The sequence below is a fragment of the Durio zibethinus genome, chromosome 21 (assembly GCF_047325235.1).
Source record: "Durio zibethinus cultivar Kanyao isolate XHJ-2024 chromosome 21, ASM4732523v1, whole genome shotgun sequence".
Classification (NCBI taxonomy): Eukaryota; Viridiplantae; Streptophyta; class Magnoliopsida; order Malvales; family Malvaceae; genus Durio; species Durio zibethinus.
In genome coordinates this window covers 19,879,424-19,904,909 of record NC_143182.1, presented here as the reverse complement: position 1 = coordinate 19,904,909, position 25,486 = coordinate 19,879,424, and the positions used below count along the sequence as shown (strand labels likewise).

At 31.8% G+C, this 25,486-nt stretch overlaps 3 protein-coding genes across 18 annotated transcripts; all 3 read left to right on the top strand.

Annotated features, from left to right (window-relative positions):
* Positions 1-1,467: 1,467 nt before the first annotated feature.
* LOC111305744 (uncharacterized) lies at positions 1,468-3,471 on the top strand. Of its 2 annotated transcripts, none has more exons than XM_022903507.2 (4): positions 1,468-1,517; positions 2,027-2,229; positions 2,327-2,390; positions 2,685-3,471. In XM_022903507.2, exons 2-4 carry the CDS (start codon positions 2,060-2,062, stop codon positions 2,979-2,981), a joined length of 531 nt encoding a protein of 176 aa, XP_022759242.2. In that variant the 5' UTR covers positions 1,468-1,517; positions 2,027-2,059; the 3' UTR covers positions 2,982-3,471. The 2 variants fall into 2 exon arrangements, with proteins under 2 accessions (XP_022759242.2, XP_089606468.1); XM_089750342.1 differs by lacking the exon at positions 1,468-1,517 and adding an exon at positions 1,827-1,866.
* Positions 3,472-4,868: 1,397 nt separating this feature from the next.
* Positions 4,869-24,896, top strand: LOC111305743 (uncharacterized). 15 transcript variants are annotated; one of them, XM_089750763.1, is made up of 11 exons: positions 4,875-5,424; positions 7,896-9,385; positions 11,557-11,714; positions 12,495-14,490; positions 14,666-14,823; positions 16,131-16,226; positions 16,599-16,697; positions 19,350-19,555; positions 21,579-21,645; positions 24,025-24,125; positions 24,734-24,896. In XM_089750763.1, exons 5-8 carry the CDS (start codon positions 14,821-14,823, stop codon positions 19,455-19,457), a joined length of 306 nt encoding a protein of 101 aa, XP_089606889.1. In that variant the 5' UTR covers positions 4,875-5,424; positions 7,896-9,385; positions 11,557-11,714; positions 12,495-14,490; positions 14,666-14,820; the 3' UTR covers positions 19,458-19,555; positions 21,579-21,645; positions 24,025-24,125; positions 24,734-24,896. The 15 variants fall into 15 exon arrangements, 11 of the variants coding, with proteins under 11 accessions (XP_089606896.1, XP_089606893.1, XP_089606897.1 ...); XM_089750770.1 differs by lacking the exon at positions 19,350-19,555 and having other exon boundaries at positions 4,869-5,424; XM_089750767.1 differs by lacking the exon at positions 19,350-19,555 and having other exon boundaries at positions 4,869-5,424; positions 16,586-16,697.
* On the top strand, positions 22,415-23,959 carry LOC149512970 (uncharacterized). Its single transcript, XM_089750761.1, has one exon. The coding sequence runs from the start codon at positions 23,066-23,068 to the stop codon at positions 23,633-23,635; it is 570 nt and encodes a 189-aa protein (XP_089606887.1). The 5' UTR covers positions 22,415-23,065; the 3' UTR covers positions 23,636-23,959.
* Positions 24,897-25,486: the final 590 nt, after the last annotated feature.

Genomic DNA, 25,486 nt, shown 5'->3' with positions numbered 1-25,486 from the left:
AAAGCAATCGATTGTTTGGTTAAATTTTGGAACAAAAAGCGATTGTCTGGCTTCATTTCCAACTATAAAAGTCGACAGCCCTAGAGTTGAGAATTGATTACTCCTTATGGCTAATACATGACAGTCGACTCATTAAGTATAGCAATTGACTGTCCCTGTTGATAAGTTTTCTTAATTAAATTTTTTTTATCATGGAACTTTTTTTAGCTAATAAATAATATAATTAAGTTATTCTTTCATTTATTCTTTTAGTTAATTTTGAAAATATTTTCAACAATCTCCACTTATCTTTAAATGAAAAAAAATGAAAATTAATAGAAAATTGATCAAAAGCAAACTATTTTTGTACTTAACAATCTCACGTTATGAAATTTGAAATTTAGTTTAAATGATTTATACAATCACTCTTAAAAAATAATGTTCAATAAATTTAAAATTTGAATCTCAACACTTATAATTTTTTAATTTTCTTAATAATGTTTCAAGTCTCCAATCAAATATTAAATGTGTGTTTTTTTTTTTATATTTAAGTTTACCAAAGATTGAATCTTACTCCTTGAAATTAAGAGTAAATACTCCACTATCAAATTATATGACTAGTGATTTTTTTCCTTAATTTTTTTTTAAAAACTAATTACAATTTATTTCCCTTTTAATTAGATCTCATGTTGTCTTGCAATCTTTTTTCAACACAAGGATCATATTAGAATTACTTTAAAAAATATATTAATTTTTTTATTAGGATAAAAAGGTATTTTTAACTAATGATTTATACGCATAAATTTAATTAATTTGTGAAAGTTTTTATTTCAAATTTTTAGGATCAAAAGAATCTAGAAAATCTCATACTTGATTTAAAGATGGTGTAATTAGTAATTTTATCATTAATTTAAAATTAATGTTATTTTTATGCATTTAACATTATCATAATAATATTTTTATAATTTTATATACCTTTTATTTTTTATTAATATTTTTTGCACATATATTTATATTAATAAATACGATAGAATACATGATATGAAAAAAATATTAAAATATAATTATATATATTAAACTTAATTTTAAAATCTTAAAATTCTAAAATTTCTTTCCTACAATAACTCAAGGTCCCGGACAGCACATCAGCACTTAAAAAAAAAGAAAAGAAAAATGTGCTTCTTATTATAATGCTTTATTTTATTTCTTTATTAAAAAAAAATCATTACAATTTGAAGCGCAAGCAACCATATCAATATAAAATCATTCTATTTTAATTATATTTCCAATTTGATTATAAAATTAAATTAATTGCAACTTGCAAAAAATTAAATTGTTTAGATCTAATCTTGTTCCGGCCGATTTTAAAAAATAAAAAATAAAAATATAAAATTACAAATTTATTAGGTAATATTATCTTCAAAACTTTGACAATGGTACATTTGCCTCTCTATATAATTTCCTCCGCGGCCTTCTCTCTTCTTCCTTGTGGCACCCACCCTTTCTCTGCTTTACTCTTTTTCGAAGGGTTCCTTCAGGTAATCTGAAAATCAAATTTCCTCCTTTAAATAAAATTAATCATATAATTTTTCGCAAAATTTTATTTTATTTTTTTGTTGTATAGATCTGGCCTCTTTTTGATTTTCTTCCTAATTTTATTCCGTTAGAAACAATTCTGTTTTGAAGTCAAAGTTCAAAGCGTTTCTATAACAGATCTGATGAGTTTTTAGCTGTAAAGGTTGAATTTCCCTTCTGGGTTTTTCATTCTTAGTTCTTATCTCTTAGTTAATCCCTCATGTTTCGGATTTTCTTTTAATCTCTCTTCTTAATCGTATAAATCCTGGGTTTTACAACAATTGACCCCAAATAAACTTGTGATTTTTGAAGGTCTGGGCCTAGATCTGTGTTTTTATTTGTGTTTTCTTTTTTGGATGGTGTGAAAACGAAGGAAATGAAAGGAAAAAAATTGGTTGTCTGTTTTGAGATTTTAATTGAATTTTTGATGTTAGATCTGGTTGTTGACTTTTTGTTTTGGTTGTTTGAATAGGCGTTCTTTTCGAAGTTGTGGTTTTTTAGGAAGATGAATCATTGCAATCTTCAGCAGAACGCCGCCGTCTCGGCTTATGAAGAGATGAGAGGGTTGATATCGATCTCTGATCACCAAAAGGGCGGCTCCGTTGTTTGCCCTAAGCCTCGGCGAATTGGGGTTCTGGCCAATAACCCTATCAGATCCTTTAGATTGCATATGAGGTATAATTTTCTTTTTTCTTTTTTTTTTATTGTCTTTAATTTGTTTTTTGGTCGATTGGGGTTGTGATTTAATTGATTTTTGGGCTTTTAATTGCAGTTATCAAGCCGAGGTAAACGATTCAAAAGCCGGTGCTGAGCTTCTAGATATCATTCTCAAGAAGGTATAGTAGAATCTGATGATCAATTTTTTTCATGCTTTTTTAGTTGTTTAATTGCTTAATAAGTCTTTGTTTGAAATTTTGGTCAAATACTTCCAAAGTTGATATCACTACGATGTTATGATCCTTTAAACATTAGAACAAAAATTTCTAGACAAATTGAACTTACCCATGTCAGACAAGTAACCAAATGAAGAAGTGAATTGATATTTGTGTTCGAGTTTGAGCAATATGCGTTGATGTTTTTGTTTCTAGGATGGACTTGTTTTAATATGCTTTTTGGTTTTGGTTCTGCAGGAGGATTTGGGGACACAACAATCTGCAACACAGTTAGCATCATCACCTCCATTTTTTTGTGGGTCGCCTCCAAGTAGGGCTGAAAACCCACTTGTGCAAGATGCTCGATTTGGTGACGAAAGACTCGCAGCGCTTTCACAAATTCCATCCCCATCGTCTCCATCATCATCATCATCAGCACGTAAAGGAGGGTGTGTTAGGATGAAATTTGGCCTTAAACCGGCCGCGGTTAGAGTAGAAGGATTTGATTGCCTTAACAGGGATCGCCAAAATTCCAGCATCCCTGCTATGGCTTAGAACTTAAATTAAAACCCAAGTGTACATAGAAGGGAGCTAAATGCCACCATTTCAGCAACCAAAGCAGGCTTAACAAGGAGGGAATTTTGGATATTTTTGGGGAAGAATGAGAGGGAAAAGAGATCATTTCTGTCTAGTAGTGTATATAAGATGTGTTTTTTGGTCAGTTAAACCGATTCGATTTGCTAATAGCTCTGTAAGTAGTTTGATTGAAGGGAAGACAAGTGAAGAAAGGTTTGACTTATGCTGGGATTGAGCAATGATCATTTTGTAATATATATATGAGGGTTAGTATTCGTAGAGGGTGGATTGATATTTGATTTTGGAGATCACCATGGAAAAAAATGGAAACTCTGTATAGATAGTGTTGGTGATTGAATTTTGCTCACTCTGTAAATGTATTCTGGTAATTTTCAAATTTCCTTGTTCTTGTGAACATGTGTATAATATTTATGTTTATTATCACGTATTAGATTCTGAATTTTCTGCATCTGGGTGTATTCTCTTGGATTGTATAAATCTGGTTATTTGCGTGTTCGTATAACATAATATATATATATTCGTATATTTATGTGTTGTTTTATACTAAAATTGTGTGATATAATCTGAATCGATATAAAAAAATAAAATATTTATTTTTATTTTATTAAATTTATATATAATTAGAGATATAAAAAAATAAAAAATAAAAAGTAAATTTAAAATTATAATGTTGTTTAGATGTTTATTCGATTTGAATTAAATTTAAATATTAAATATAAATTAAATTTAAAAATAAAAAATAAAAAATTTTTAAAAAATTAAATTAAATTATATGTTTTTATTAATTTTTATATATATTATAAATTTTTATAAATAAAAATAATTGTTTTATTTTTAAAATTAATTAATATATTAAAAATTTATATTAAAATAATATATAAAAATAAAAAATAAAAAATAAAATTTAAAAATTAATTAATCAAATTAAAATGAATCAATAAAATTTAATTTAAATTAAATTATATAAAAAATTAATTCAAATTAAATTTAAATTTAAAAATTTTATAATATTATAAATTATTCAATAAATTTAAATATTAAATTATTATCATTATTATATATAATTAATGATAAAATTTTAAATTATATTATATTTATATTTTTTTGTATTATATTACAATTTTTATTCACGTCTTATCGTATCCTGAATGATGTTTAATTGTGAATGATGTTTTCCACCAAAAGAAAATAGAAAAAAAAAAAAAATCCTGAAACATATTAATAGCTCTCCTTTTTTCGTTATTTTCCTTTGATCTAGACAAGACACGTTTGCTTTCAGCTACAAACACTGCACATGTGATGTCTGCTAATGTTGGTGCCCAAGACACTATAATGGCCTACCGATGATTGCCCTTAGCCCCTCCTGATACGATTTTAAGCTTTTTCTTGTCTGTCCCTACCCTCGCAAATTAGATATATATATATATATATATTTTGATATTGTGGTTACGGATTTAATCTCCTTTTGACAGATTTTGAGAATGCATTTTCAAGAATTCAACAAATATTTTTATTATTTTTTAAATAAAAAATATATATTTATTAATTTTTATATACTCGACGTATTAATAAAAATACAGATATTTTTATTATTGTTAAAAATATGACCAGTGGATATTTCCGGTTCTTCACCTAAACTAGTCCTTCACAAGTAAAACGACACGTTTCCATAGCAAATCGATGGCAACTGAGAAGGTATTTAAAACTACGTCGTTGTGATTGATATTCACTGACATCTTAAAACATTGGTTTCGTTACAGTCAGCCAAACTTTCCAACGCGCCTCTGTTTCAAAGACTTGAACCATTCTCTTTGCCTTCTTCTTCACATTCAATTGTAAGTTTATAATCTCTATTAATTTTCTACGTTAGAAACTTTAAACTTTAAACTTTATTGTTTATCTTTTTCTTTTTCTCTGCCTTACGCGTATGGCTGCTTCAAAATTAACAAAGCCAATGACTTAATTTATTGATTACATTTTGAATTCAAATCAAATATTCATTGCTAATTCACACCTAAAAGGTCACTTCCAAACAAAATTCTCTGTCTTTACTATTTTTTTCTTTCTTTTTGCCGTTTTCTTAGTGCCCATTAGTCATTGTTTAATACATGAAAGTTAGCCGGCAATTTTGACACTTTGTTTGAAGTTATTAGTTGATGTTTTTGATTAATAACTTTTTTACTTGTTTGACTAGTAGACTTCTGGGTCAGTTTCAGCTTTGAATTTTATTCCCTTTATGGTGTTGTGTTGCAACTCTACATGGATGGAATTATTATGGGATATATAAAGAATAGGTCAATTATTTTTTATAAGATGAATTAAGGTGGAGAATCGTTTTACTTTTTTACTGGGGAAATGTTTAGAACTTGAGATTCTAATTGGGAGGTTTCTATGGATGGAGGTGAGTCGGGGTTAGACCTTGTAATTCGTGTATCATTGTCGTTTGTTTTTTTTTTAAACACTTGTAGGACATGAAAATTGCATGTTACAATTCGTGTTAACATGGAAACATATTTTTGGTTTTTGTCAAAATTTTAAACTCTCTTTCATTTTTTTTATCTTCTTGTCGTGTCTAAAATTGCTTGGTCTAAAAAGAATGATATGATAACCTAAAATGTCTACTAGGAGACACCCCATTGGTTAAAGTTTGATATTTTTACTTAGAGGTTTCAGGTTAGAAATCTATGGATGACATGTTTTCTTGTGTAGTGGAAGCGACTTATTTCCTGTTGTTCAACCATGGACCAACGTGTCTACACATGAAAAAAGAACGCTACAATTAGAAGTAGGAAACTGTTGAATCCATCAAGACTTTGGTTTCTTTTGGTGCATTGGATAATGAATTGGATGGGATAACTATTATCTAATATGGATTCTCCTGTTGGGAGAAAAAAGGGATCAGTTATTGGGCTGATCATCATACATGGTTGGATTGAGCTATTCACTTCTTTCTGCTATCCTATCCTCTTTATAATCTACTCTACTAAATGTTCTCATAATGTTTAATGTTTAATTTCTTGAGTTAGATTACATTCCCTATCTTTTTCTTTAAAAAATGAAAAAAATTCTTCTATTTGTTGACATATAATTGAAGGTGTGAACTATTCCTGGATTTATTCAATTGGAAAATGTTTGCCTTCCTAGAACTGTTAAAAAAACTTTTTTTCCATCATTTATAAACGTCCATTCTTTTTGTTGCATGGATTTCAATTTTTGGATGACGTAATACAATAATATCTTGCCATTTTAGGCCCGGAATTAGTAAAGAATGAGCATAAGTGTAGAATTTTGATAGTTCACATTTCTCTTTTCTTCTTCTTCTTCTTCTTTGCTTCTTAGGAATCATTATAGATGATTAGCTGGTTAAGTACCTTTGAATTTGTCAACTACCTAAGGTAGTTAAGTATTTAACATTCTATTTCTGTAAGTATAATTATGTCTATTTCCTTTTGTTTTTGTGTAAATGTATGCTCATTGCATTATGTCTGGTTGTTTAGTTGACATTTCACATTTTGGGTACTTCCACCCTGTTAGGAGCTTCTTGCCAACAGTAAGGATCAATCAAAAGTTGTTCATTTATATGAGCTTAAGAACAAGTTTGTCAAATTTGTTGGATAACTTCCTTAAATTTTTTCTTCTTCATATGCTTTTGAGTACCACCCTTAGTCAATTTGAGGTTCAAGCTGCCTTGCCTCAACTTACTTTAGTTTCCAAACGACCTTTTCTGAAATTAATCCGAGATGGCTAGGTCGTGTAACTTGCTTACATTTTATCTTACATCTTATTCGCAAAGAATGCAGCTTGGTTCTTATCGCCAAATTGTGTCATCTCTCCAGTCATGCCCTATAAGTATAGAGTGGTGATTATGATTGTAAACCAACACAGAATCAGATGTAGAGTTATAACTTTCAGGATCCAACTGAATTGTCATGTAGCTCTCCCCTTCTTTTAGAAAAAACTCAACTTGGTGGCAAATACTGCTTTTGCATTTGATGCTGTCTTTCCAGCTTCATGACTTGATTTTACTTCAAACTGTATAAAGGTGCCTTTATGTCCAATTATTGAAGGTGATTTTGAGAATTAATGGAAAATTTACCACAATTAGTCTGCCACTTTCTGCACGAAATCTCTGTGTGTTTCTTTTAGAAAACAGTTTGGGAAGGTTAATATCATCCCTGAAGATATGTCTTCTCTTAACTTGTTGTCAAATTTGGCAAACCTTTTCATTTCTGGATTTGTTTCGGATGGTTAGTAATTTTTCAGCTAATGTCATTGAAGATGCTTGCTTTTAAGTGTTACATTCCTGATCTTCACTTAATGTGGCTTCATGTGAGAAATGCATGTTATGTGGACGACATGATTCTATCTCTGGTTGTTTGAGAAAATGGAATGTAACTTTCTCTTTTTTTGGGTCTTTGGATTTTGCATTTAATGAATATGTTTCTTCATTTTTTGAATAAAAGAAATTAACCTTTTGAAGGTACTGTACATATTTGCAAAGGTAACCTAAAACAATTATATGGTAATGTAAATACATGAATAGTTTCCTTGCTAGCAAGTGAATAATGGGCTAGACTAATAGAGAAGTTCTCATTTTAGCATTAAAATCTGAAACATTAAGACACTAGTTATAAATGCAATGCATAGATCTTTGCTTTCCAAGTAAGTGATGTGGTGTGTCATGTTTCCTTTTTTAATGCTTTAGGCAAATGTTATTTCTGTTTTCTTTCCATCAGGGTAAATATGTAATGACATATCAGACAAAAGAACATTCTCTCGGTACAAAAAAGGAAAAGACTATATGTCATGTCAATAGTCTTTGACATGCTAGTATCTCTTATGTCTTACCCACATCTCTGCCTTCTTGTCCAGGATATCCTTTACGTCTTTAAACTTTGCCACTTCAGTTTTCATTTCTATTTCATCACTTATTGCTGCCCTGGTGGTTGATGACATTTGTAGTGTTACATTTAACCCATTCAAGGATGGACTGCAGTTGGGGGGATGGTAGTCCTGCTACCATGCAAATTTCTACTTCAAAATTTTGCAGCAAGTAATGTTCCATGAGGCCAATGGGAGTAAAGAAATGATACTACTACCTCTTGTCTCTTTTTCTATGTTGTTTCTTTGTTTGAATTACTCAAATGCCCAATTACTCTCTCTCTCTCTCTCTCTCTCTCTCTCCTTTCTGCTACGATAGTTGATCATAAAACCTACCCCTATCCCAGTTGTTCGTCACTTGTACCGAGCCCTAGGGAAGAGAGAATTTCTTTTATTAGCATAATACATGCTCATGATTCAGGGGAGTCTCTTGTGGACAGCCTTTATTACTTGTAACCTTCGTCATTGAAAGTAGATATTTTAGACATCAAACAAGAATTTTGGCTTGGCGAAGTAAAAAAAAAAAGGATAGAGTATTGTGGTTAGTAGAACATTTAAGAGCATTAACTTTGAAATTCAGCCTAGATTGATAAGCTGATGTCTAGGTCATGAATAGACTGAGATGTTCAATTGACATGAAGGAAACTTATAGGGTTTGGAATTTTGCAATTTCTCTTAGATTCCATAACCTTTCTTCGAACATTACTATGCTTAATTATCTTTGGCATGTTTATTTTTATGTGGCTGAACTATCTACGCAATCCATTATGGAATCATCTTAAGTTATTAATAAACTATTACCTTAGTCACTTCTGCCAAAATAGGTTTCATTTATTACCAAAATTGATTTTCATTTTTCCCCTGGGTTGTGAGGAGGGAGCATGGGAGTGATTATTTGTTTGGCAAATAAGGAACATAATTGAGTATTCCTGGAACATGGTTTCCCTCTTTATCTTACTCACAAATGTATGGATCCCATCTACGAGTTTCAGAAATTAGCGAGTAAGAAGTATTATACCATTGGAGTACTTGATGTTACCTGTCATTTTGGTTTTTCTATGATATTATTATATTATCCTTAGCATTTGGCCAAGTTCTTATCAATAATTTTTAAACCAGGTTGAATTTTCTGGATTGTTCTCTTTGTAAAATGGTTTGGCATTTTATGTATGTCGACATGGTAACAGCTATCAATTTTTGAAGTTTTAAATTTAATGTAGTATTTGCAGACATATTTTGCACTCTCTTTCATGATAAAATTATAAAATTAGGGATCTTTACTATAACTAGCAGGGAACTTTAACCATCTTGTAAATTTCAGCTGTGGGCATTCCATTTAGAAATGAAATTCAGTCTAGGTTTGAATGCTATATTGTGCTAGGAAATGGCAAAATTCTTTTATAATATTCTTCTTTCCGGTCCTAATAGGCATCCAGAATGTCGTCTGAGGTATGGCTATGTGGCTATTCCCACTTGCTAAGGTAATTTTGGTGGTGATGCTTCTTTAAGGTATCTAAATATTTTCAGGTTCTATAGATATCATGCTCTCAAGTAATATCACCACCCTAGCTAATGACAAAGTAGAAAGTCAGGGTCCATGAATTGTAATAGTTAGAAGTGTACTTCTGGTTATGTCTGATGAATGTTGTGTTTCTATGACTTGTTCGGTAATATATTAAGACAGTGTTTTTCAATTTTGATTAGTAGATATTAGAAAAGGTTTGCAAAACTGTAAAATTTATCCTTGTTGAGGCTTATTGAATTGAAAATTGTATGATACTGTTGGTTTTGGTTATGGTGATATTTAATCACCCTAAAAGCCAGAAAATAAAAAGAACACAAAGGGTGTTATAAGAGTTTTTGCTGGAAAAGCTGTCACAAACTCTGATATTTCATTCAAAGGATATTTATGCAATACAAAAGCAAAGTTTCAAAGTAATTACCTATCTATCAACTGCAAAGTACAAGTTGTCTCCCTCTAGCTTACTTAATAGAATGGATAATCCCTAAAATACTTAGTCACAACAAATATTATAATTTAAAAAACATACGAAGTCATCAAAAGGTCACCAAAATCATGTTTCTAATTTCCTAGTCGTAGAGTCAGTCATTATGTTTAACACTCCACCATGGTTGCTTTGCTGCAAACTCCAATTTGCTTCCTTAATAGCCAAAATTTGACTTTAAGTATAGACATGACAATTCATATTTTTGTGTTGTAATCACATCGTGTCTAAACAAGGTATCAGGAGTTACATGGCTAAACACAAAGCGATTAATTAAATGTGTCAAGATCCTTAACATGAACACATATACTTTAAATATACGTGTTCTAAAATTAAAACATTTAAAACAAGTTGGTTTAAATTGTATACGACATGATTTTAACACAATTAAATACGGTTAACACAATTATTTATTCTTTAAGAAATATCCTATTTAAATAAAAAATTAGTTTTTCTTAATTTAATAACATACATAAAAATAAAATCATAACTCCATCATTCAAATTTAAAATTAACAAAATAATAGTATCCATAAAATATGTTAAAAAATCTTCAAAAAAATGTTTTATCAACATCAATCATAATAAACATGTCATATTATAGAGGTCCATATGGTAACACGGCACAACATGATTAATTAAACTTGTTAAACGTGTCATAATTGTGTTAAGTGTTGTTAACGTGTTTAAGATACAAATTGCCGTGTTTTAAATGTGTTGATACAATTAAAATATGAAATATGATTCAGCTAAACCCATACACAGTTTGTTCCATGTCATGTTTAAAATTGATATTCTTTTTAGGTAAGGCGTAGTAAAAATGTTAACTAACTGAATTTCTGAACTGCAATGATTCAGTGCAATCTCCTTGTCCTACTGCAGTTCTCTAACAAAGTGAAACTTTACCTTGAACTGCTTGGTTCTCCCATGAAACATTGGATTCTTTGCAATTGCAACAGCAGATTGATTATCACACCTTATCTCTATTGCTTCTTCTTGTGTCAGATTCAAATCACACATAAGTTTGCTCAACCAAATTGTTTGGTTGATGGCAGTGATTGCTGCAATGTACTCTGCTTCTGCAGTGTACTATGTCCTGCTTCTTTGAGTTCCAAGCAAACTGGAGTTTGCAGCAAAGCAGGCAAGGAGTGTTAAACATAATAGTTGACTCTGCTACTAGGAAATTGCAATAATGACTGGTGACTTTTTGATGACTTTTATTTTATTTTTTTTTAAATATAATATTTGTTGTGACTTTGAGTGTTTTAGTGATGATTCATTATGTTTAGTTAGGTAATTACTTTGAAACTTTGCTTTTGGCTTCAAAACCACTTTCTGTCATCTCTTCTTATCTGCTTGCTCTTCTTTGCTCTCGAGCATAAAGAGCATTGATCAGTTTTGACAAGGATATGCTGGCAAGTCTCTTGAATCTTCAATGGTCAAAATCTCGGACTCATTTTTCAGGAAGAGCGGCAATAATTTTCTCAACAACCTTCTTCTCTGAGAACTCATCTCCAAGCAACCTGATATTGTTGACAATAGCCATGATCCTATTAGAATACTGATTCACAGTCTCAGTGTCTTTAATATTCAGATTCTTAAAGTCTCTTCTGGGATTAATAATCTGCAGCTATCTCATCTTCTCAGTGCGTTGAAACTCCTCCTTAAGCTTGTCCCAAGCTTGTTTTGGTGAAGCACAAGGCATGATCCTTTTGAAGATCACATTTGATGCACCATTTTGGATGCTGGACATAGCCTTAAACTTCTTGGCATACTCGTCATTATGCTGCCTAATCTGAGCAATGGTAGGGGGAATTTTACAATATTTCTTAGATTCCATGACCTTTTTATGAATATTACTATGCTTTATTATCTTTGACATGTTCCTTTTTATGTGGTTGATCTATCTACACAATCCATTATGGAATCATCTTAAGTTATTAATAAATTGTTATCTTAGTCATTGCTATCAAAGTAGGTTTCAGTTAATACCAAATTGATTTTCAGTTTTTGGTGGGCTGGGGGGAGGGAGCATGGGAGTGATTATTAGCTTGGCAATTTAGGAATATAACTGTGTATTCCTGGAACATGGTTTCCCTATTTGTCTTACTCACAAATATATGGATCCCATCTACGAGTTTTGGAAATTAGCGAGTAAGAAGTATTATACCATTGTAGTACTCAATCATTACCTGTACCTGTCAATTTGGTTTTTCTATGACATTATCATATTATCCTTAGCTTGGCCAAATTCTTATTAATAATTTTTAAACTAGATTGAATTTTCTGGATTGTTCTCTTTGTAAAATGGTTTGGCATTTTATCTATGTCGACATGCTACCGGCTATCAATTATTGAAGTTTTAAATGTAATATAGTATTTGCAGACGTATTATGCACTCTCTTTCATGATAAAACTATGAAATTAGGGATCTTTACCATATCTAGCAGGGAACTTTAACTATCTTGTAAATTTCAGCTGTGGGCATTCCATTTAGAAATGAAATTCAGTCTAGATTTCAATGTTATACTTTGCTAGGAATTGGCAAATTTCTGTTATAATATTCTTCTTTCCGGTCCTTATAGGCATCCAAAATCTCATCTGCGGTATGGCTATGTGGCGATTCCCACTTGCTAAGGTAATTTTGGTGGTGATCCTTCTTTAAGGTGTCTAAATATTTTCAGGTTCGATAGATATCATGCTCTCAAGTAATACCACCACCCTATTGTAATAATAAAGTAGAAAGTCAGGATCCGTGAGTTATAATAGTTAGAAGTATACTTCTGGCTGTATCTGATGAATGTTATGTTTTTATGACTTGTTCAGTAACATATTAAAACAGTGTTTTTCAATTCTGATTAGTAGATATTAGAAAAGATTCACAAAACTGTTAAATTTATCCTTGTTGAGGCTTATTGAATTGAAAATTTTATTATACTGTTGGTTTGGTTATGCTGATATGTAATCACCCTGAAAACCAGAAAATACAAAGAACAGAAAGGGTGGTACAAGAGTTTTTGCTGGAAAAGCTCTCACACTCTCTGATATTTCATTCAAAGGATATCTATGCAATACAAAAACAAAGTTTCAAAGTAATTACCTATTATTAACTTCAAAGTATAAGTTGTCTCCCACTAGCTTACTTAACATAATGGATAATCCCTAAAATACTCAGTCACAACAAATATTATAATTTAAAAAACATAAAAATTCATCAAAAGGTCGCCAAAGTCATGTTTGTAATTTCCTAGTGCAGAGTTAGTCATTATGTTTAACACTCCTCCTTGGTTGCTTTGCTGCGAACTTCAATTTGCTTCCTTAATAGCTCAAATTTGACCTTAAGTTTAGACATGACAATTTGTATATTTGTGTCAGAATAATGTCATGCCCAAACAAGGTATTAGAATTTATGTGCCTAAACACGACATGATTAATTAAATGTGTCAAGATCCTAAACATAAATGTATGTACTTTGATTACATGTGTTACACGATTAACACGCTTAAAGAAAGTCAGTTTAAATTTTATACAACATGATTTTAACACGATTAAATAAGGTTAACACAATTTAATAACATATGTTATAATAAAATTATAACTCCAACGTTCAAATTTAAAATTAACAAAATAATAGTATCGATAAAATATGTTAAAAAATCTTCAAAAAATGTTTTATCAACATCAATCATAATAAATATTATATAAATCGACATGGTAACACAACACGACATGATTAATTAAACGTGTTAAGCGTGTCATAATTGTATTAAGCGTTTTTAACACATTTAAGACAACAATTGCCGTGTTTTAAATGTGTCAACACAATTAAAATATGAAACATGATTAGGCTAAACCCACTCGCGGTTTGTTTCATGTTGTGTTTAAAATTGCAAGTCTTTTTAGGTAGAGTCTTAGTAAAAATGTTAGCTAACTGAATTTTTCGACTGCTATGATTCAGTGCAATCTCCTTGTCCTACTTTAGTTCTCCAGCAAATTGAAACTTGATCTTCAACTGTTTGTTTCTTCAATGAAACATTGGATTCTTTGCAATTGCAACAGCAGATTGACTATCGCACCTTATCTCTATTGCTTCTTCTTGTGTCAGATTCTAATCACACATAAGTTTTGTCAACCAAATTGTTTGGTTGATGACAGTGATTGCTGCAATGTACTCTGCAGTGTACTATGTCCTTCTTCTTTGAGTTCCAAGCAAATTGGAGTTTGCAGCAAAGCAGCCAAGGACTGTTACACATAATGGTTGACTCTGCTGCTAGGAAATTGCAATAATGACTTTGGCGACTTTTTGATGACTTTTTTTTTTAAAATTATAAAATTTGTTGTAACTTTGAGTGTTATAGAGATGATTCACTATGTTTAGTTAGGTAATTACTTTGAAACTTTTTTTTTGGCTTGAAAAGCACTTTCTGTCACCTCTTCTTGTCTGCTTGCTCTTCTTTGCTCTTGAGCATGAAGAGCACTGATCAGTTCTGACAAGGGTATGCTGAACAAGTCTCTTGAATCTTCAATGGTCAAAATCTTGGACTCATTTTTCAGGCTTGGACTCATTTCTCAGGAATAGTGGTAATAATTTTCTCAATGACCATCTTCTTCGAATACACATCACCATGCAACCTGATCTTGTTGACAATAGCCATGATCCTATTAGAATACTGCCTCACAGTCTCACCGTCTTTTATATTCAGATTCTCAAAATCTCTTCTGATATAACTAATCTGCTGCTGTCTCGTCTTCTCAGTGCCTTGAAACTCCTCCTTGAGCTTGTCCCAAGCTTGTTTTGGTGAGTCACAAGCCATGATCCATGTGAAGATCACGTCGGACACGCCATTTTGGATGCAGGACATAGCCTTAAACTTCTTGGCACACTCCTTGTTATGCTGCTTAATCTGAGAAATGGTAGGTGGAATTTTACAATATTTCTTAGATTCCATGACCTTTTTATGAATATTACTATGCTTTATTATCTTTGACATGTTCCTTTTTATGTGGTTGATCTATCTACACAATCCATTATGGAATCATCTTAAGTTATTGATAAATTGTTATCTTAGTCATTGCTATCAAAGTAGGTTTCAATTATTACCAAATTGATTTTCAGTTTTTGGTGAGCTGAAGGGAGGGAGTGTGGGAGTGATTATTAGCTTGGCAATTTAGGAATATAACTGTGTATACCTGGAACATGGTTTCCCTCTTTATCTTACTCACAAATATATGGATCCCATCTATGAGTTTCAGAAATCAGAGCATAAGAAACATTGTGCCATGGGAGTACTTAATTATTACCTATCATTTTGGTTTTTCTATTCCCCTTTCTGTTACTTCATGGTCTTTTATTAAGTTAAAATCTGCATGGTAGTTTCAAGGCTTGGAGGTTCAAAATCCTAATTTTGAGGTTGAAAATACTTGACTTTATTCTTGTTTATGTTTTTTTTCCTTCACATTTGCTGTGGAGGCATTAAAATGCTCGGTCAGTTGGCCAAACTCTTGTTACGAATTTTTAAACCTAGTTGAATTTTCGGATTGTTCTCTTCCTTGTAAAATGGTTTGGCATTTTATGTAGGTTGACATGCTTACAGCTGTCAATTTTGAAGTTTTAAATGGTTCGTTTTGAAGGGATTTGGCAACATAAATCTGCAATTTTAGAAAATAATTCAAAAGTTGAACCAGGAACTCAAGGCCGCTAAAGACCTAGACAGATACCAGAAAGGCAGAAACCAAAAAGAATGCCCTCTAATTTTGCACAATTCACCAATTTACTACACTTTCAGAAAGTGAAAGAGAAAATACTATCCCTTGTTTCATGTTCTACATTTATTTAAATATTCTCTTACCAAATCCTTTTATGAATAAATGAATTTGCACATGTGGAATATACATTCAACATAACTCAAACTCCTTTTACTAGTAGTTATCATGCAGGATTATTTCTTCTACTTTTATGAATAAAAACTAAAAAGTACCTAAGGCACCTGTTGCAACCACCAAGATTCAGAATATGAAATGATTTGTACCTTGGTTTAGTATAACCAATAAACTAGTGGGGATATTTTTTGGGGAAACATTTATGGCAATGCGTATGGATTAACACTTTTGTCTATTGGAAATATTTTATGTTGCAGAATATATCCTTTTCAAGTGGATTTCGCGAATCTGTCATAGAATCTCAGTTTTATATTTTCCTTTGTTCTTGATTATTTGCACAGGAAGAAAGTAGGGAAGACATTGAAATCATATTTAATTATAGTCTAGTAATGAAGTTGAGTACTGGAAAGCCCAATGTACACCTTTCTAGTTTCATGGTGAGTCGGCAGTTAGACTTGTTATGTTTCTGGATAGATTGTGATCAATTGTATTTCTCATTTTACTGGATGCCAAGGACTAGAAGTCTTTATATTTAAAAGTTTCAAGTTTAAGATTAGTATATTCCCTCACTAATATAGGGCACGCTGACATTCGGTTCTGACTTTTGAGCAATCTCAGGCTGGATTAAGCTTTTATGAAGCTTTATTTCATGAGAATTTGATCAAATAGCAGCTAATAGTTTCTATTGCATAAAAGAATTACATATCATGCTTTCAGTTTATGAATGTATATGTGTGTTTATGTGCATGCTCATGCAATTATCAATGCTGTTTTATCTTCTAATACTTTGGGGCAGTATGATTTTCCAGGCAATGACAATGTTAATGCTGTCCGTGCCTTTAGGTTATTCATATGGTATTCAAGTTTTATCAGACGGTTGCAACATTTGCAAAAGGTCATATTTTCAGGTAACCAAAGATTTTGGTTAGAAATCATGTTCTTTATCTTCTGCAGATTTCTTTTGTATAATTTGGATCCCCTTGGATTTTGTTCACCCACAGTAATTCAAATTCAAATCTATGGCCACAGACAGGTTTATATCATGGTGCCATGGACTCATTTTGCAGAAAAATTCATTCTATCATCTCAAATGCTCCATTAGGATCTTGTAGGGAATTTTAGAAGGAAGGGAAAATTCTAAAAATACTCAAAGAATTATAATCCTGTGCTACAAATCTAAAACCATTTTCATGTTTTTGAATTTCAAAGATGAGACAAATGAAAAACCTGAAAAAGTTTCAAATGTCAACTTTCCTTTAAGAGAGAGTTTTAAGTGTCATAATCTTTTAACTTTTAATCTTCTGCACGTATAATCCATTGTAATTTTTAATCTATCCTATCATAACAGGAAATGTATGTAGTAATTGATAGAAATTTTAGTTCGAATTTTTCTTTTCTTCATTATACTTAATGAAAAAAAGGTTTAGTTGCGGAGTTGTGATTCTTCATTTATAAGATCAACAAATATATATATATATATACACACACACACACACACATTTGCATTATAACTTCTGTTTTATAAATAATGAAAGCAAATTTGTTATTCCAACTATACCTCTATATATGAAGATAGAAAAATTCTAAAGAAAAGTGGCAGAAAGCGTTTTTAGGGTTTAGCGAAATTCTCAGGATCCATGAGTTATAATAGTTAGAAGGATACTTCTGGTTATATCTGATGAATGTTGTGTTTCTATGACTTGTTCACTAACATATTAAGACTGTTTTTCAATTCTGATTAGTAGATATTAGAAAAGATTCACAAAACTGTTAAATTTATCCTCGTTGAGGCTTATTGAATTGGAAATTGTATAATCCCGTTGGTTTTGGTTATGGTAATATGTAATCACCCTGAAAACCAGAAAATACAAAGAACACAAAGGGTGGTATGAGAGTTTTTGCTGGAAAAGCTCTCACACACTGATATTTCTTTCAAAGGATACATATGCAATACAAAAACAAAGTTTCAAAGTAATTGCCTATCTATCAACTTCAAAGTACAAGTTGTCTCCCGCTAGCTCACTTAACAGAATGGATAATCCCTAAAATACTCAGTCACAACAAATATTATAATTTAAAAAACATAAAAAGTCATCAAAAGATCACCAAAGTCATGTTTGTAATTTCCTAGTAGCAGAGTCAATCATTATGTTTAACACTCCTTGGTTGCTTTGCAGCAAACTCTAATTTTCTTCTGTAATTTCCCAAATTGGACCTTTAGGATAGACATGACAATTTGTTTTTTTGTGTCATAATCACGTCATGTCTAAACAAGGTATTTGGAGTTACATGGCTAAATACGACGTGATTAATTAAATGTATCAAGATCCTAAACATGAATGCATATACTTTCATTATACATGTTCCTTGATTAACGTGTTTAAAACAAGTTAGCTTAAATTTTATATGACATAATTTTAGCACGGTTAAATATGGTTAACACAATTTAATAACATACATAAAAATTAAACCTTAACTCCATTTAAAATTAACAAAATAATAGTATCCATAAATAGGTTAACAATCTTCGAAAAATGTTTTATCAACATCAATCATAATAAACATGTTACATTATACAGATCGATATGGTAACACGGTATGACATGATTAATTAAACATGTTAAACAAGTCGTAATCGTATTAAGTATTTTTATCATGTTTAAGATACAAAATTGACGTGTTTTAAATGTGTCAACACTATTAAAATATGAAACACAATTGGGCTAAACCCACACATGCTTTGTTCCATGTTGTGTTTAAAATTGCAAGTCTTTTTAGGTAGAGCCTTAGTAAAAATGTTAGCTAACTGAATTTCTGAACTGCAATGATTCAATGCAATCTCCTTGTCCTACTGCAGTTCTCTAACAAAGAGAAAGTTGATCTTGAACTGCTTGGTTCTCCTATGAAACATTGGATTCTTTGCAATTGCAACAGAAGATTGATTATCACACCTTATCTTTGTTGCTTCTTCTTGTGTCAGATTCAAATCACACATAAGTATTCTCAACCAAATTATTTGGTTGATAGCAGTGATTGCTGCAATGTACTCTGCTTCTGCATTGTACCATGTCCTGCTTCTTTGAGTTCCAAGCAAATTAGTGTTTGCAGAAAAGCAACCAAGGAATGTTAAACATAATGGCTGACTCTGCTTCTAGGAAATTGCAATAATGACTTTGGTGACATTTTGATGACATTTTTTTTTTAAATTATAGTATTTGTTGTGACTTTGAGTGTTTTAGAGATGATTCACTATGTTTAGTTAGGTACTTTGAAACTTTGTTTTTGGCTTGAAATGCACTTTCTGTCACCTCTTCTTCTTTGCTTGCTCTTCTTTTTTCTTGAGCATAAAGAGCATTGATCAGTTCTGACAAGGATATGCTGGCAAGTCTCTTGAATCTTCAATGGTTGAAATCTCAGACTCATTTCTCAGGAAGAGCGGTAATAACTTTCTCAACAACCATCTTCTCTGAGAATTTATCTTGAAGCAACCTGATGTTGTTGACAATAGCCATGATCCTATTAGAATACTGCTTCACAGTCTCACTGTCTTTTATATTCAGATTCCGAAAATCTCTTCTGGGATTAATAATCTGCCACTGTCTCATCTTCTCAGTGCCTTGAAGCTCCTCCTTAAGCCCAAGCTTGTTTTGGTGAGTCACAAACCATGATCCTTGTGAAGATTACATCAGATACACCATTTTGGATGCAGTACATAGCCTTAAACTTCTTGGCACACTCCTCAATATGCTGCTTAATCTGAGCAATGGTAGGTAGAAATTTACAATATTTATTGGATTCCATGACCCTTTTATGAATATTACTATGCTTTATTATTTTTGACATGTTCCTTTTTATGTGGTTGATCTATCTACACAATCCTTTATGGAATCATCCTAAGTTATTAATAAATTGTTACCTTAGTCATTACTATCAAATTAGGTTTCCGTTATTACCAAATTGATTTTCAGTTTTCCCTGGGCCGGGGGAAGGGTGTGTGGGAGTGAGGGAGTGATTATTAGCTTGACAATTTAGGAATATAACTGTGTATTCCTGGAACATGGTTTCCCTCTTTGTCTTACAAATATATTGATCCCATCTACGAGTTCAGAAATCAGTTAGTAAGAAAATTGTGCCATGGGAGTTCTTAATTATTACCTGTCATTTTGGCTTTTCTATGATGTTATCATATTATCTAAATAAATTAATTACTACTTTCTATTCCCCTTTCTATTACTTCATGGTCTTTTATTAAGTTAAAATCTGCATGGCAGTTTCAAAGCTTGGAGGTTCAAAATCCTACTTTTGATGTTGAAAAACTAGACTTTATTTTTGTTTATGTTTTTTCCCTTCACATCTGCTGTGAAGGCATTAAAATGCTTGGTCAGGAGGCCAAACTCTTATTAAGAATTTTTAAACCTGGTTGAATTTTCGGATTGTTCTCTTCCTTGTAAAATGGTTTGGCATTTTATATAGGTTGACATGCTAACAGCTGTCAATTTTTTAAGTTTTAAATGTTTCAGTGGAGGGATTTGGGAACATAAATTTGCAATTTTAGAAGATAATTCAAAAGTTGAACCAGGAACTTAAGGCAGCTAAAGACCTAGACAGATACCAGAAAGGAAGAAACCAAAAAGAATGCCCTCTAGTTCTGCACAATTCACCAATTTACTACACTTTCAGAAAGTGAAAGAGAAAATACTAACCCTTGTTTCATGTTCTACATTTATTTAAATATTCTCTTACCAAATCCTTTTAAGAATAAATGAATTTGCACATGGAGATTATATGAGTAGCCTTATCGTTTTCATGGGTATCAACAGTATCCATGAATGATAAGGCTCACAAGTTTTTGAATTGTTTTAGTTTTTGTGTAGATAGGGTTGTACATTTCCATGTGCAAAATACTTATGTTCTTATTCTAATATGTTACTGTTAATCTTGCTACCAATGTGGAATATACATTCAACATAACCCAAACTCCTTTTACTAGTAGTTATTTTGCAGGATTATTTCTTTTACTTTTATGAATAAAAACTATGAAGTGCCGAAGGCACCTGTTGCAACCATCAAGGTTCAGAACATGGAATGATTTGTATCTTGGTTTAGTATAACCAAGAAACTAGTGGGGATATTTTTGGAGAAACATTTATGGCAAAGCATATGGGATTAACACTTTCGTCCATCGGAAATATTTTATGTAGCAGAATATATCCTTTCGAAGTTGATTTACCAATTCGGTCATAGAATCTCAGTTTTATATTTTCCTTTGTTCTTGATTATTTGCACACGAAGAAGTAGGAAGACATTGAAATCATATTTAATTATAGTCTAGTAGTGAAGTTGAGTACTGGAAAAGCCCAACATACACTTTTCTAGTTTCATGGTGAGTCAGCAGTTAGAGTTGTTATGTTTCTGTATAAATTGTGAACAATTATATTTCCCATTTTATCAGACTTCCTTGACTAGAAAATTTTCTATTTAAAAGTTTCCAGTTTAATATTAGTATTTTCCCTTACTAATATAGGGCACGCCGACATTCGGCTCTGACTTTTGAGCAATATCAGGCTGGATTAAGCTTTTATGAAGCTTTATTTCATGAGAATTTGATCAAATAGCAGCTACTAGTTTCTACTTCTTAAAAGAATTACATATCATGCTATTGGTGTATGAATGGATATGTATGTGTATGTGTATGCACATGCAATTGCCAACGCTGCTTTATCTTCTAATACTTTGGGGCAGTATGATCTTCCAAGCCATGACAATGTTAATGGTGTCTATGCCTTCAGGTTATATTCCTGTGGTATTCAAGTTTGATCAGGCGATTGCAACGTTTGCAATGGGTCCTATTATCAGGTAACCAAAGATTTTGGTTAGAAATCATGTTCTTTATTTTCTGGAGATTTCTTTTGCATAATTTGGATCCCCTCGGATTTTGTTCACCCGCCATAATTGAAAATCAAATTTATGGCCACAGACAGGTTAATATCATGGATCCCTGGACTCATTTTGCAGAAATATCCATTCTGTCATCTCAAATGCTCTCATTAGGATCTTGTAGAAAATTTTAAAAGGGAAAATCTTTGGAATTATAATCCTGTGCTACAAAACTAAAACCATTTTCATGTTTTTGAAATTCAAAGATGAGATAAATGAAAACACTGAAAAAGTTTCAAATGTCAACTTTCCTCTAAGAGAGAGTTTTAAGTGTCATAATCTTTTAACTTTTAATGTTTTGCACGTATAATCCATTGTAATTTTTAATCTGTTCTATCATAACAGAAAATGTACATAGTAATTCAAAGAGTTGGATTCGAATTTTTTTTTTTCTTCGGTATATTTAAAAAAAGAAGGGTTTAGTTGCGGATTTGTGATTCTTCTTTTAAAATAAGATCAACCAATATATGTACATTTGCATTATAACTTCTCTTTTATAAATAATGAAAGCAAATTTGTTATTCCAACTATACCTCTATATATGAAGATAGCAAAATTCTAAAGAAAGGTAGGAGAAGGTGGTTCTAGGGTTTATTCTGTTAGTATCAAATTAATTGATTTATACAGTTGGTTTTAAGAAATAATATTATTTAAATAATTTTAAATTTTAAATTTTAATATCTGTAATATTTTCTTTTATGTCAAGACCAGGCCTCCTTTATTAACAAAAAAAAAAAACTGATTGAAAGACAACCTCATGCATGCAGTATTTAATACGTGGTAGGTATCATTAAAATCCAGCTTTCAAAACCATTAAAACATCAAAACTAGGAAAAGCCAAAAATAGCAACAAAATTTAAAGAATCAATTAAAAAGGAAAGAAACATCCAAATACCAAAGAATAGAAAATTTTCCAAGCCCCACTCTCCCCAGAAAGAATAAAAGAGAATACCCCACTATTGGTATCTGGGTCCCATAATTTGCATGGGCAAATATTTCCACGTGGCCTACTTGCATGTCCACGTATGGTAGAAAGCATTAGAAACGCTCCTTTACATAGTGTTTATCTCATGAAATATCAAAATTTTGGCAATATTTTCTTGACATGGTAACTTCATTATGATAGTGTGAGAAGGATTTTCTCGAGAAACCCTAGAAACGTTCCCTCACTTTACAAACATGCACGTTTTACTACCCTTAGAAGCTCCTATATATTCACCACCCACACTTTCACCTTCATTCCCACCAAACACTCTCCCTCTCTCTCTCTCTCTAGATATCTTTTTATTGTTTTCTTCTTCTTTTTCTGAGAAAGCCTATCATTTCCTCTCTTTTCACAATGGAGAGAGCAATGGTTAGCTCAGTTTATAAAGGGAGAGGAAGAAAGAGAAGCAAAAAAGGAGAAGAGAGTGAGAACTCATCAAAGAGTGCAAGAATGAGTGCAAAGGCAAGAACAGATGGACATAGGGCTAGGAAAGCTCTATCCACCATTTCCAATAACCGAACCATAGTGACAAGGTCGATGACAATGAAAGCTATGGAGAAGAAAGATGAAGGAATGTTGTTTGATGTTGAGGTTGTTGAGGCTAAGGAAGAGGAGAAGAATATTGAGGCTAAGGAAGAGGAAAAGAACAATGATAACAAGCCTGTGGACCTGGTGCCCGGGAATGAGGTGATGGTGGAGAATAAGGGAGATGATGGCGGGTTGTTGACCTTGGACGACTGGCCATCGTCATGGAGTTGTGAGGAGGAATGGTCGTGGTTCAAAGCGGGTTATGAATATGGATGGCATTCCAATTGGGAGACCATGAATGGTGATTTTTGGGCTCCCAGAGATGATAACGAGGAGGCTGTTTGGAGCGATAATCTATGGAACTTTAATGACAACAATGAAATCCCAAAGCCTTAGAAGAAAAAGTTTGTTTTGTTTCAGTCTGTCAATAATGTTGTTGTCTCTCTGTCTGTTTGTTGATTGTGTGTGTCTTAGAGAGACAAATAAAGATGTCTTTAGGTAGAAGTGCGTTATTGCAAACAACTGTTCTTATGCTGTTTCATTCAAGTATTTTATAATATCAGTTTAATTATGTGCTTTAGTTTTTGAATGCTGATAATTTCATCCTTCACTTTGGGGTACAAATTAACTTGAAAGAACATATATAAGAATTTATTTTCAAATAACCACTAAATATTCATTCTACGTTACACTTGAAATTTAAATATAGCCAATAGGTTCTAGTTGGTGGAAATTCAATTCTCTCTGTCATCTCTATCTCTCTCTAATTTAATCTATTTTCTCAGGTTCAGTCAATTAAAATGAAGTGTACGTGTGTAACTCTCATCACTCAGCGTTCTTGCAAATACTTGGCTTCCCTTGCCATTGAAAATTTGCTTTTTTGAAGGTTTGAATATACAGTATTACTTGTCGTAATTAAATTTAATTCTGTGACAAACATATCTTCCTTTAGCATGTATTGATTCAAAGACATATACTCCAAAATTCTAATCATATGAATAAAGCAGGTTCTCTCCAAACCCTTCTTTAACCTGAACCAACATTATAACCAGTGAGATCATTAAGAATACTCTATCAAAGTCTGGTCTTAGAATGCAGCAACTCTTTCTAATAGGAGAATCAACAAAGCTTTGCAAAGTCAAAAACAAATGAAGACAGAACTGAAAAGTGAAAATATATATGAACAACTACAAAAAGTGTTGGTATTGATGTTATACATGTACATATACATATATGTGTGTGTGTGTGTATTTATATATATCTTGAACTTGTAGATTTGTGGAGCTCCTCAATTTAAAGATTGCATTCAATGTTGGTCTTGACAGTTAATTGTCAGTAACGAAAGCAATATGCCAAAATTACTGGAATAAAAGCATTAGATCTTAGATGATGTATTGACCTTTAACGGTCACGATATATGATACGATAATTTCAATATTGCTCAGGGTTAGACTTGTAGTAGCTTTTAATCTCGAGAAATTGAACTTATCGCAGGCAAAACAAGACAATCTAATCTTTCGATTTATGGAAGGTATATATAGTCTCAAAAATGCCATTGTCGCGGTTAGGATATTGTGAAACATTTATTAGGGTCTTCATACATAATTAGTTCCTGTAAGTGTGAGTTCCAACCAATGTAAGTATTATTTTCCTATCATATCCTCTTCATTTATATGTTTAGTTATGCAAGTTAAAGTCTGGCCATTGGTATCGTTACTAATATTTAAGCTTCTAAATTAAAAATCTTATCAATGTTTGTTTTGTTGGAATGCCTTATGTGCCTTTTATTTTGCAATTTGATGAATGTATATAGTTCAAAGGCAAGCTTAACTCTTTGTGATGTGATGAGATTCCTTCATATATAGGGTGTACATATCATTCAACAGTTGAACCTGCTGAGCTACCCCTGCTAAAAGCTAGACTTTTTGAGTAATTGAGCTTCAAATATAGATTGAGAGACAACTTGTTGAACTAGCTTCTTTGAATGCAAAGTCAAAGCTATGGTATCGCCTCAGCTTGTTTGGTGAGTTTGGACTAGGTTTCAATTTGCGTAAGCATCACTTATGATAGGCGAAACAACTCCCGTTGATTGTTAAAATTATGGAAGTTGCAAGCCATAACGGACACCTATAGTTATCATAATGAATCTCGCATGAAGCTCCCATGTGAAACAATTGAGTTCTTGTGACTTCTATAGGATACATAGTCACTTTGCATGATAAGCAGAAAATTTTAGTCTATGGTTTC

What these genes read in the sequence shown, in the direction of transcription:
- LOC111305743 (XM_089750762.1), top strand. An exon ending in GCAAAAGGTCATATTTTCAG is followed by an intron (nt 16,698 to 21,578) that starts GTAACCAAAGAT and finishes CTATGCCTTCAG; the next exon opens with GTTATATTCCTGTGGTATTC. An exon ending in GCAATGGGTCCTATTATCAG is followed by an intron (nt 21,646 to 24,733) that starts GTAACCAAAGAT and finishes AACTTATCGCAG; the next exon opens with GCAAAACAAGACAATCTAAT.
- LOC149512970 (XM_089750761.1), top strand. Translation starts at nt 23,066, where the DNA reads ATGGAGAGAGCAATGGTTAGCTCAGTTTATAAAGGGAGAGGAAGAAAG.
- LOC111305744 (XM_022903507.2), top strand. Translation starts at nt 2,060, where the DNA reads ATGAATCATTGCAATCTTCAGCAGAACGCCGCCGTCTCGGCTTATGAA. An exon ending in TCCTTTAGATTGCATATGAG is followed by an intron (nt 2,230 to 2,326) that starts GTATAATTTTCT and finishes TTTTAATTGCAG; the next exon opens with TTATCAAGCCGAGGTAAACG. An exon ending in TAGATATCATTCTCAAGAAG is followed by an intron (nt 2,391 to 2,684) that starts GTATAGTAGAAT and finishes TTGGTTCTGCAG; the next exon opens with GAGGATTTGGGGACACAACA.